The sequence below is a fragment of the Nestor notabilis genome, unplaced genomic scaffold, assembly GCF_000696875.1.
Source record: "Nestor notabilis isolate BGI_N333 unplaced genomic scaffold, ASM69687v1 scaffold281, whole genome shotgun sequence".
Taxonomy (NCBI): Eukaryota; Metazoa; Chordata; class Aves; order Psittaciformes; family Psittacidae; genus Nestor; species Nestor notabilis.
Window position 1 is genome coordinate 2,722 of NW_009914882.1, and position 13,108 is coordinate 15,829.

At 41.0% G+C, this 13,108-nt stretch overlaps 2 protein-coding genes across 2 annotated transcripts in view; one reads left to right on the forward strand and one right to left on the reverse strand.

Moving 5' to 3' along the window:
* LOC104412976 (chromosome unknown open reading frame, human C1orf123) overlaps window positions 1–4,112 on the forward strand; it is a gene marked incomplete at its 5' end in the record, with an annotated part of 6,829 nt that extends 2,717 nt beyond the window's left edge. Inside the window, 3 exons of the mRNA XM_010023845.1 lie at window positions 1–25; window positions 3,137–3,202; window positions 4,035–4,112. The exon at window positions 1–25 is cut by the window's left edge and continues 77 nt beyond it. Coding sequence (XP_010022147.1) covers window positions 1–25; window positions 3,137–3,202; window positions 4,035–4,112 — 169 coding nt within the window. The remainder of the gene's footprint in view (window positions 26–3,136; window positions 3,203–4,034) is intronic.
* Window positions 4,113–6,564: 2,452 nt separating this feature from the next.
* Window positions 6,565–12,287, reverse strand: CPT2 (carnitine palmitoyltransferase 2; the record flags this gene model as incomplete). The annotated part of the gene is made up of 4 exons (XM_010023846.1): window positions 6,565–7,576; window positions 8,486–9,790; window positions 11,986–12,092; window positions 12,207–12,287. Coding segments are annotated over 4 exons (1,825 nt in total), but the record flags the coding sequence as incomplete, so codon positions are not given.
* Between the last annotated feature and the right edge of the window lie 821 nt (window positions 12,288–13,108).

The window sequence follows — 13,108 nt, forward strand, 5'->3', positions numbered from 1 at the left end:
GGAACCGGTTGACTTTCAACCACAGGTGAGTTCTTATTCTTAGAAATTCTAGAGTATTAAAATACACGCTGTTTGAAATTGTACTGCTTTTCCTGGAATGACCTAATCTCCCCAGTGTTCCATCCCCTCCACAGTTTTTACTTTGTCATCATTTGTCTCCAAAAGCCAACTCACAAGGAGCTAACACTAACAACTCTATTATTCTTTGTGCCAGTAAACTGTAAAATTAAGCACACCTTGGAGTCGTGTTCAAATTGACTCAGCGCTGCTCATCTGAATTCATTTGCAAGGTCTTAATTACTCAGGTTATTGCAAAAGAGAGTCTTCCCCAAAGAAAGCGGAATTGCTGGAGTGCACAAATAGAATGCCACATTGAGGACAGTGTCACTTTGCTTCTTGCTGTGGTACAGAGAGTAAATGAATTCAGGTTGTGACCAGTCTTCGGTATATGGCTTCTAAAAAAATCTAAATTGCCTTTGAGATTTCACATCACCAAAGCCATAGGAAATGAATACTGGCGTTTTTCCATTTGGAACTTGGTCAAAGACTGAAGATCCAGGGCAGTTAGACTCTTGCAAAGCACACCTCAAGCTTGGAGTTGAAGGACTTCTTCAGGGCCCAGCCAGTGTTCAGTGATTCATTTGCTTATGCATGGTCATGCTGGATGCAAGTTAACGCCACACTATATTTAACCTATTATTCCAGTCGGATTAGGTGTAAATAGACTGACAAATATAAACCTGTCTTATCCATCCCTCAGACTGTGACACTGACTTCAAATGAAGTCCTTTTTGAGGAACAGAATGGTTATTAGTTTATTCTTGTTGAAAGCTTTGCAGCCAGACTTCGGAACTTGGACTTCCAAGAAAAATCTGAGCGACTACAAAACGTAGGAGATGCTTATAGCTTGCATCCTAGCTGTGAGTTTTACTTTTATCTGCTGAAGAAAGACTTCACGGATGTAATAAAGCTTTTAATATTCTCGAAGTTTGGCCTGTGCACTCTATTGGAGAGTACACTTGAATCCCTGAGTGCAGATTTCAGTGAATTTTCTGATGCCTAAATGGGTAAATGTATCAGACTTCTGCAGTTCCAAACAGTTCTATAAACTGCTTTATATTTGACATGATCCAAGTCAGCTTGGCATCATCTCCACGGTCTAGATCTGGCTTTTGATCAGCACCAAACACAGCATATGGCCAGAAAATACAGCATTACTCTATTTTCTTTGTGGTTTTTTGATAGATTTAATAGCATCATACCCTGAAGTCAATTTAGAGCAGTTCAATGCTTGCCTGTCTTATTTATAGTTGTTTTCGCAAATCATTTGAGTCTGAAAGAGGAAAAAGTATCCTTTGATTCTCTGCTAGAAAACCTCTTTTTCTACCTAGTAGCAGCAACAAATTCAAACTAGGTACTTATGTGTTCTAATAAGGGGCGAGGGCAGTTTTTCCCTGCCAGTTACTTCTCTTTCTTGTTTAGTGTGCTTAGGTAGATACATCTACTGCATATCTGCTATATCATTTTTTGGTTTACTTAAGGGTAGTTCAGCTCCTTCTTGTCCTTGTCCCTCAGGTGAATGCTTCAACTAAAAATGGAGGTTTCTTTATAAGATTTCTCTTAAACTTTCTAAAGCTTCTTGTTTTGTGACACAACCAATAGTTTCATTGGTAACAGAACTGTGACAGTTCACTGTGTGGTAAAGTCAATAGGCATTTTTGCTTCTTTGATGCATGTGTGTTTATGCTTTAGCTGTTGGTTCTTTGCCAGACAAGTCACTGCATGTCCTAGCTCCCATCTGCAGAGATTAAATGAGTCTCTACTCTGACGCCAGAGCTGTAAAGAATGCAAGTCCCGTTGAGTGTCTGGTACAGAAGCCTGTAATTCCAGTCACATGGCTTCTCATTCCTTGGAGGGCTGGTGCATATCTCCAGGTGGCAAAAGGAGGGCTGCTTTTCTTTTGCTAGCGTTTGTTCTATACTGCAGCTCTGTGGTTTTGTCCCATGATGCTCATCTCCCTCTCCACCCCTAGCAGTTCCCTTGAGATGGGCTTCTGCAGGTGGCTCTCCTGTTGTTACATCTGCTGCACTCCATGGTTTATTTAACTCCCAAGTGCTTAACCTTCCATTCAAATCCCAAAATATTTTAAAATCATGTGGCTTACTTCACACATTCTTGCACAGTTAAATGTTCCACTGTTCTAATGGGGATTTCTGTATCAAAAGTGCAAGTGCAGGTCCCTGGCAGAAAAGCAGGAAGAAGCTGCCTTTACTTTTTAGCCACTTCTGAATAAAATCCTTCAGTTAGAGACAGCAATGTAAGAAGCCTTTCTGGATGCTACACAGGTGGCTGAGGTTTGTAAATGTGCTTTTAAAACTCATAAAACTTAATTTACAGCTGGATAACTGTGAACCATAAAATGAGAGAGCTGTTCCTATAGAAGATAAACCAGAACACCTTGTTCTTGTGCTACACCCCACTGATAGGCTGTTTCCTTCCTAGTGCCATCCTTCCCTTCAACTCTTTAAACAGCAACAGTAACAACAGTGAAGAACTCTTCCCTTGGAAATGATTGTTTGGGTGTATATATCTCTTCATTCAGTCACCTGATCCTCCTCTTGGTAGTCACTTCTGTACCTAAATCCAATACAAGCTGCTCCTCTCTAGTGTGTCTTGGATTCTAACAGTATTTAAGGCAAAACTGTTAACTCTTTTCCACATTTTCTTTCTATTGTTTTCTTGCAGTGTAAGTTTATTATGAAGCTATTTTGTACATGATGTCTGCATGGATTCTGAACACGAATCTATTAGTAGTTGTACGCTGCTATATAAACTTAGAAACTTAGGTTTAACATTATCTGGAATACTTGGAAATAACTTTTTTTAGCAGAAAAAATTGCTTCTCAATTTTTCCTGCTAAAAAAGCAAGTTTACTCTGTGGTTGCTTAGATTGAATTTTCTCAATTCACAACAGGGTCACAATCTTATACAGGAAAGAACTTGACCATTCTTTCTACCTAATTTAAAAGAAATACAAGAAAAGTTTGTGCTGAGTTACTGTCTTTAAACAATGATCATATTTATTATTTTCTTGGTACAACTTGTTCTTAAAAACTTACTGCCAATGTGTTTGCAGGCAGGGTTTGCTGCTGAAGGTGCAGAATCTGGCACACCTTTCAATGACATAAACTTGCTAGAAAAGGTATGTTGACCTATTTCATTAGTAAATCTAATTATCTTGCTTTCTTTTCATAAGTCACTAGCCCAAAATACGTACCCGGCATATGCAAGAGACTAGTTTTGCTCTTTCATGTAGGCACAGGAAGGCCATATCTACATGGAAAAACTAAATCAACTGTGAACAGCCACCACTGCTAAAGGTGTCATTTTAGAAGTACACACTTGATAGCTCAGCAGCTGACAAAGGTAGAAATGCAACTTTTAAGTCACCTGGCAATTCCAGAGAGCAAACACCTGGAACTGGAAATACCTAAATGTCTGGGATTATTCAGTGTGGTGAGCTGATTTTCCTAGGAAGATGCCTGCACTTCTTCCTGTGCACAGAGGTATTAAAAATAAGTAATACAAAGACACTGTCCTTCAAAGCTCAGGATAATGACTCCAGCATTGCAAATCTTCCTTGGCTGGGTGCAAGAATCTCAAGGTCAAATCTGTTCCCTGGTATCCTACTTGGCAGGGATCTGCTTGTCTGCTTACTCGCCTGCCTGGGGTATTGTAAATGATAGATAATCCTTTCATCTGCCACGGTTGCTGTCATGTCCACTACAGGCTGCAGGCTGTGTATGAAAAAGAAAATAATCATTGTTAAAACCACTGAGACTGAAGCTCATTTAATTTCAGGTCAGTGGTTCTCTCAGCTATCAGAACTTAGCTTAGTGACTGCACAGTGCTTTCAACCAATCTAAGACCCAAATCTTGAGTAAGGCTTAGTTTCGGTTTGATTTTCACTCTGTTTTAGACACAACTGCTTTCTATTCTCTGTGGCTAATACTATGAAATCTTATTTCCTATAGGATTGGAATGACTATGATGAAAAGACAAAGGAATCTGTTGGGATCTATGAAGTTACCCATAAATTTGTAAAATGCTGAAGTTCATACCCCTGATGAATCCTGACATGCTTACCGATGAAGGAGCTCTAACCATCTGAGACACAACTTCCTTGCAGTTACTTTTCACGTGGCTGTGCTTCAGGAATGGAAACCTAAGTTGTGCATCCTGTGCCCAGCATGCCCTAATAAAATATTTTCCACAGAGCACATTGAGATGGCCTCAGTACAAACTGAAAATAGTACATATGCTTGAGTGAACTGTGCCATTTTCTTAGTGTTGTCTTTTAGGGGATATATATAAGGTTGTGGTGGACTCTAACTTACCTATTTTATCAACAGTAACTACTCAGACAAATTATAGCCTTGAAGTTTTTGAAGTACCCGAATTTGAGTCTCTAACATGAGCAAATAAGGTCATCTCATTCCCAACTCCTATCATAAAGAAATAGTGTTAATAAAGGTAACTGCTCTAGTGAAAAGGTTCATCTTTTGTAGTTTTCTGCCAGTTCAAGAAAATGCACTGAGGTAAATTTACTGAGAACTGCTACTGGCATTTACACATAGCTGTTACAGTCTTCTTAAAATCAAGATATCTGAGCATGTCATTAAGTAAACCGCATTCATTTCTAGTTGAAGACAGACTTTGTACTTCTTGGCAGACACTCTCACAATCTTGCCAGCTGTTCTCATGTTTAAACAACAAACCCAACAACAACAAAGGCAAAATCTTCTTTAGTGAATTTCATTCAGACTTTTGGTCTGATTATTGTTTCCTGATGTATTATTTCCTTCATCCTCCCAAATGATCTCCTCCCTTTCTTCATTTAAATGAGCAAGAACTGACATAGTAAGTTATAAAGTAAGTATCTAAATAATCCTTTTCAGCTGCAAATTGAACCAACACATTACAGGCTGCAAACAGCCCTGACTAGAAAAAGTTTATAAGCCTTCAGGCTTAAGATATTTAAAGCATGCCTCTCCTCTTCCTAGCACTTGCAGTGCACTTGCACTGTATTGCTTACAGTGACTGTGATTGATAAAGAAGAAAATACACTGGGAGAACCTGGAAGCTGAGCTGACTGAAGAAAGAGTAAAAGCAAATAGGTCTCTGAGGGTGTGAACCTGATCTGTCATATCTAACCAACATGCTCAGACATTCATGTTCTTCTAATACAGTTGGTTCTCTACGACACAATGGGCTGTGCTGAAAGACATGAGCTGTGTTAGTTCTTGTTTAAGCCCAGGCAGTAACTCAGAACCACGCAGCTACTCGCTCAACTTCCGCTCCTTCTTGCCACCTGCTCCAAGAGGGATGGGGAGGAGAATGGAAAGAATGTAACTAACTCCCATGGGTTGAGATAAGAGCACTCCAGTAACTAAGGTATAATACAAACCACTGCTGCTACCAGTAATAATGATAAGGGAAATAACAAGGGGAGAGGACACAACCGCTCACCACCCGCCGACCGATACCCAGCCCGACCCCAGCAGTGATCTGGGCCTTCCGGGTAACTCCCCTCAGTTTCTACACTGGGCATGACGTGCTGTGGTATGGAATAGCCCTTTGGCCAGTTTGGGTCAGGGGTCCTGTCTCTGCTTCCTCCTGGCTTCCCGTGCCCCTCCTCACTGAAAAGTCCTTGATTGGGGTAAGCATTACTTAGCAACAACTAACACATCAGTGTGTTATCAGCGCTGTTCTCAGACTAAAGTCGAAAACACAGCACTGCACCAGCTACTGAGAAGGAGAAAAATGCCTGCTACAGCTGAACCCAGGACAGTTTTAACACAGTGCTGAAGCAAGTGCTACTGTGCTGTTCAGCTCCAGAGGAAGACTCATCTTCCCAAAAGAGCCAAGAGGGTTTAAAAGGCAGGGGAGTTTAAGTTACACCATAGAGAATTTTGTGCAAAAAGGGGTATACTTTGTGCATCTCTGGCTTCTTGACTGATGAAGCCCCCTTCCCCATTTGCTATCACCCATTTTGTAGGTGGCAGAGTCCCAGTTGTGAACAGCATACAAGGAACTTGTCTGTATCAGCTTCATCTCACATTCACAGCATCACTAAGTTTCAATGATGTCTATGCTCAAGCTCCCCTGACAAGTCTTAGGCTTTAGAATATCTGCAACAAGCAAGCCCAAATGAATTGAAGATGCAGCTCTAGGCATTAGACTGGCATTTACTACAATAAATAACATCAAAAGTTCCAGCTGACAGAACAAGGAGGAAACAGGAGTATGTTCTGTTGAGGTTACTATTCCACAGTAAGAAGATGTTTGCAGAGAGAGAATCCCAAAAGATAAAATTCACTAATTTTTGTTTTTTTAAGGCCCAGGAGCACAGGTTTACATAGTAAAAGAAAAGCAGATTATTGGACAGACCTCATGGAAGGGGAGATCCAACACTATAGAATGCTTTCAGCAGCATTCTTTTCAACATCTCTAACAAACATGAGCTATCGATAAAGGGACTACCCATGCTGTCTAATTTTGATATGGCAATAAAAGAACTCTGTAGTTATTAATAGGTAGCTTTATTAAAATACAGTCTTTTCCAGTCAATTTAACAACACAGTTGGTGACTGCAGGTTACTTAAAGCCTCCCACTTCATTTCTGTGTTTCATAAAAAGCTGCTACAGTGGAAAAGCTTCAAGCAGTTGAGGCACAATCAGTTCTGATTCAAGTTTAAAGAGAAAAGTAAGTGTGACCATTAGTAAGCAAGCTTACTGCAAGAGTGCAAATGTAACCACTCTTTCACATTTCAAGTTATTGCTTTTTCATTTTTTAAATCAAACAGTTTAAGAGTGGTATCACAGTACTAAAGTCTGTCTGAACACTCATGGAACACGTTCCACGTTCATAAACTCAAGTAACAATGCTCTGTATTTTAAATAAAGTGTTCTAAGAACACGTGGATCTGTTGGAACAGCTGGTGTGTTACTTAATTTTGACATTGCGAATGGTTCTATTTCCTGAAACGTGCATTCAAGGTCTGTACTTGATTTCTTTAAAATAGATACAAATTTCCTATGAACCTAACAGTATTCAAGTCCAGTGAAGATAAATGAAGCCAATTAAGCTGGGTGGTCTCAGCCATGCTGAACACTGATTAGTTTGCCCATTAGACACAGTCTGCATTTTGTACTGCAGCTGTGAAGTGTTCCAGCATTTTTGCCTAACTGCCAATTTTCTTGCCCTTTAAAACATTAAAGATATCTTCTAGTGACTTGTGTATACACTGAAGGTATTCTTTACCATTCCTAGCTGGGTAAGAGGAAACGTTACAACCTATCCAATCATCATGTACCTGATATCCTACTCCAAAGCCATCAGACACCACTGGGCCGAAGCCTCCTAATTGCACAGATGGGCTAACCAGTGTGCTTGTAGAAATGATGTTGTGATTAATCCGAGCATAGGCTTGGTCTTGATAGAAATCAGGCAGTGCAATACCCTTGGACGAGGCTAAATGGCGCAATGCAAAGAGATGTCGGTCAAATCCCTGACCTGTTAAAATAAAATAACAAGTGTTAGAAAGATGACTAATTTTTATAGGAAGTAAACTCACTCATTTTGACATCACATTGGTTTCCAGCCACAAAAGAGGAGGTCTACAGATGTGGGGTTTACAGAACCCACACATTCTGCAGCTTTAAAGCACACACCCTAGAGAATAAGGGCTTGCTGGTTTACTTCTAGCTTCAAGCAGGAATCATGATGGTAAACAAAAGTGCAACGTTACAGACATAATACATTAATAATTGTATTATGTCTGTATGTTAACAGACATAATGATTAATAATACATTACCTCCTTTGATTAACTATTTATCTGAACATATCCAAGTTGTTTACAACAGAGAAAGGCTTTCCTAAAATTTATGAATCTAAAGAGGAAGAGGATCTTGCAACAACAAAAGAACATGAATTTCAGACTCTATGGGGTAATGTCAAGCAGTCCATTTTACTGAAATAATACGTTAAGTTATGCTTCTGGGAAGGACAGTTGGAAAGAAAGCATTTAGAAAAATACCAGAATCAGCACAGTCAAAGAATCAATTTGATCTGGAGTTGATAAAGCCTTTATCCCCTGCAGGGATAAGACAGCAACTCCTCAGACATAAAGCCAAAGTTCTTTGTTTCCTTGAGCAGCACAACACAGAGTAAGTATTTATCAGATCTTCGAATAGCCCAGCTGCTCTAAGGACAAAAAGTGTAAGAAATTCTCAACACGCTGGCAGTGAAGTGGGCAGCACGGAGCTATTCTCCTCCATCCATCAAGATGATAATACTGTTTTGTCAAGTTATGTTAACATTAGACCTCCATCAAAATTATTTAGCTGTGAAGTAAATGTTTACAGCAACCCTACCAGACACTTTAGAGCAAAGCAAAAGTGTTTGATATATTCTTACTTACCCATAGCAGCTTCTTTTGTCAAACGGCCATGGTATTTTGAGCACTCCACTATCAAGTTCTGAAGCTCTTCTGTGCTGTGTTTGGATACTTCCCTGACAAAAGCTTCTGAACATTTCTTTGTATGGATAGAGGCAGGACGTATAGTTTCTGTACGACCATGTTTGAAAGCTGCAGTACTACAGGACTCATATGTAGCAACAGTCTGATTGTATTGCCGAAGGAAAGCCATCTGGAAGGCAAGCTGAGCAACAGCATCTGGGCTTACTTTCTTCTGCTTCAGAAGCTCCTTGCCCCCCCCATTGAACTGAATTATATTAAGAGACAGTGATCCTACAGTGGCATCAAATTTCTCTTTGGCTTTGGTAATTCCTGCTTTTAAGGCATCATTCAGCTTAAAGTCAAGTTTACGCACTGCTCTAGAGGAGTCTACTGAAGCTGGCTGGGACTGGGGGCTAATGGCTGGTGCCTTGGTGCTGTCTTTAAAAACCTCATTCTGGAACCTGAGCACAGCCACACCATCTCCCCAGGAATGCTCAAAATTAACTGCTGCAGTGCCATCCTTAGCTATGATCAGAGAGAAAGATTTGTCATACCAGCGGTTAGCACCATCTCCATGCAACATAGTGTGGGACAAATGCATGAAGTCTTTAATGGGAAAATCATCTAAACTTAAACAAAACAGAGCAGAGTCTACTTTCTGAAGAGCTTCTTCATTGCCATTATCCAGTAGATTCTTTCTCAGCAATGCCCATGTATCTCGGTTTTCACTGGTGAGGTAGCCGAGAGGGAAGGCCGGGGCCGGACTGTTGTCACTAAGGATGTATTTCAAGTGTGCTTGTATTTCGGAAGGTTTCAGCATATTGTCATCTCTGTCAAGAACATCAAATACATAAAAATTCCCATTTCTCAGTACTAGTAAATGTTTTGCCTTTTCATCTGTATAAAGCTCATCTCTGTCAGGCTTAGGCAGCCGCGTAGAGTTGAAAAGCCTGAAGTACTGAGACATATCTAGGGGGTATGCATTGACCATGTAGGCACCAAACCAAGAAACTGAAGAAGGCACAAATCGGATAATGTTTTTGAAGAGCTGAGTGTCACTTTTCTCCGGATTGAGGTGAAAAACCTCTGGTTCCAGGCAACCAGCCCTGAAGGTCTTCATAAAACGTATAGCAGAAACCGTCATGTTCGTAGCTCGTATGAGCTGATCGTTATATTCAGATTTTGGATCAGGGTTAAAAGACATAAATGGATTAAAATTCAAAACAACAGATTCACGTGCTTTTAGGTACATGTCAAACCAGGGACCTGAAAATGGAGAGTTGAGAAATAGGTCAGAACATAAAAGCAGCTTATTGAGTCAGACCAGAGGTTCATGTAGTCACCATCCTGCCTCCAACAGGGATCAGGAATAAATGCCTACTGAAGTGCACACAAACGAGGCAGACACATGTAGTAATTCCCCCAAGGATTCTCACAACCTCTAGTTATGAAGAAAAGTACTGTTGGCTAATTGTAAGAATTCTGTATTTGGAGTAATCCGTATCAAGAGTGCAAATGTCATCAGCAACAAAGGACAATTTCCTTGTTTTCTATATGGCTCCATTATAAACTACAACTCCCCCAACATACACTGCAGCTTCCAGCACTGTATGTTGGTGAACACCTCACATTTGGACTGGAACATGTCTTCGGTTACTCTCAAGCTATTAATTTCTGCAACTCTGTCACTGAGGGCATGCCTCCCTTTAGAACCACCTTTACCTCTGTTCCAGTGCTTCCTTCACTCCTGGCAGCATTCCTCCTTCTGCATTTGCCTTCTTGCATTTCTACCTCCTTCCTCTTTCTATCCACTAAAATGATCATCACAGGGCAGAACTCTTGACACTGATGCATTACCATCAGTCTCTCATGCTGGCAAAAAGACGAGATCAGAGGGGACCTCATAGTTATTCTTCCAGGCCTAGAACGTTCTCTGGAAAGTGGAATTACAGTTGATACCCACAGGTCTTTTAGACTGTCAGCATATTCAGAAGCATGACTGTGACCCCAAGGTTCTGTGCTTACAGACACAAGGGAATCAATCATAGCTCTAAAAAGTAGTCACGTCTTTACACCTGCCTATGAGTAAACAAAAACCCAGAGGGCAAAGGCAGAGAAGGGATTTTTAAAGTAGGTTCTATTTCATCATCATTAACAAGCTCAAATGCAACAAGCTCTGGTATTGCACACTGGGTGCAGGCACAGGAAGCAAGTGCACACCAACTTCATCTCAAGGCAGCTGATGTATTAGAAACTATTATTCCAAGCCTGGATCAGTCGCAGGTAGAACCTTTCAGGTGAGCTGCAACAAGGGCAACAGGAACTTAAGGACCTAAGTTACAATTTCAATTTCAAGTCCTCACAAGTGAGCAACTAGCATTCACCTACAGGTTTACAATCACATCTGTCATCACCACATTGCCTTTAACCTTGGACTTGAAAGTCCAGGGTGGAGGAAACTATGCATACTTTCAGAAACCAGTTTCAAGTGGAACAGGTCTTTTATGAGACCTAAGAGAGAGTAATAACTAAACAAAAAGGAATGCAAACTTAAGCTTGGACAGCTCATGGACAAAAAGCAGCAGGCTGGTCAGCACTGACATAAAGCCACCAGTTAAAGCCCCGGATGGTGTTCCAAGTGAATGGAAAGACAAGAAACCAAAAAGCAGCTTTTATGAAATAATCTGGTATTTTCTACAGAATTTAAGGCAGCTAACACTCTTACAGGTAGTGCCAACAGACAGCAAGGATAGGAATACATTCACTGGGCAACATGCAAACTTCTGCTTCCGTAGGCATTTGAATATCCAGCTCTATTGCTATCCACCCAATATTTTCAGAAGCAGACACTTGTATTTGGAAGTCAATGGAAGTAATAATAAGGAATAATAATTAAAAACTCCATATGCTCTCCCTTTTTTTTTAATTATTTTTTATTCTCATCTTGCTCTGTCACTCCTTTTCTTTTGCTCTTCAAAAGAATATGGGTTTGTAGTTTTGGGAGGAGGGTTAAGTCCAGAGCACTGACCACTTCTGCCTCCAAAAACTTAGTCATATTCCCTTACCCCTCCTCAGAGTTCAGTCTTCTTGCTAAATAATGTGCCAGTATTTGAAAATGGTTGGTTTCCTTCCGAGAGTTACAAGTTAAGCTCCTCTATTAGCATAAACAAAAATAGATGTTTCATTGCTGAAAAATGGATAGAAAAGAAAACCTGTAAATTCAAATTTAAATACAGTAACTCATGAAAAAATACCTTTCCTCCAGCATCCATCTATCAGGAACTCTGATACATACAAGTTAGCATTTTTCTTTCCACCAGAGACTCAGAATTTGCTCAAATACAGTTGCAGACTGTATTCAGAGCATGTTACTCCAAGCTCATGTGGTGGAGAACTTAAGCTTGTAACATTATAAGCTGTTGCCAAGCATGACGATCTACAGACTCCGATATTCAACGTACCTGTGATGTAACTAGTATGCTTGTTCTGATTGTCTTGAGCAACCAGTTGCTCATGCAACTCTCTTCCAATTCCCTTTTCAAACTGATGAGCAAGTTCTTCAGTTTTCCTACAGTAATCAGTAAAAGAGGCAGGATCTGTCACAAGCCGTATTTTTTATCTGTCACACTTGGTTTGGAAGCAGCAGATGACACTGCAGCATGTGTATCTTGTTTGTCCATACCTGAATTGGTCATCATTTAAAAGAGGTTTCTGGGCATTCAGGTATCTCCTAATTGTGTCTTCTAGTTTGGGAACCGGCAGTCTGAAGTAAGGGGAACAGAGAGAGGTGCACTTCATGAGCAATGGTATTAATGAAGCCCGAGATTCTTACACAGTTGTTTCTCTTTGCCTCCCCTCTTCCCTAGCCTTCCTTAAACGCTGTATTATCCAAATGATTCAAAAGTTTCTTGTGCAAGAAGAAAGGAAAGGGAATAGATGAGCATAGGTCATCACAGCATAAACTTCTTGAAAAACAAGGTGGAAAGCCAACCAGACTGTAACAAAGGTGTTGCAGTGAAGGGTCTTGATACTTTACAGGGAATACAGTGACATGAACTGTTACAAGGAGAAGCAGCCATATAGAAGGAAGGCTTAGTTTGGTAGCTCCCCCTGCATCTGGTCTTCACCTTCCCTTTCCTCCTCTTTATTGCAAATTCCCTAATCAGTATCTTTGACACCTACCTCTCAGCCTAAACATGAAAACGCTCTTCTTACTGTAAAATAATCCTACAGCAGTCACAGAGGTTACTTTGCAACCCGAAAGGATATTTCAGTAGTAAGCTTACAGTCACATTTAGGCTTTAAAACATACAATCATTCCTCTCCACTGGGCCTTAGGAAGGGCACATACAACGAGAAGCGAGTAGCACGCCCCGAGCGTGGCTGTGCACACACGGCAGGACGCGTTTTCTGTCCCCAGTCCTCACAACGGCCTCCCGCCCAAGGCCGCGGGCCCCACACGGTCACCAACCGCCTCCCAGGAGCCTGTCCCGCCGACTGCCCGGGGCTGGCAGTGCCGCTCGCCTCCCGGAGGTCGTTCGTTGGGGCCTTAACCCGGGCCCCAGTCAGCGGCGCCTCGGCAGG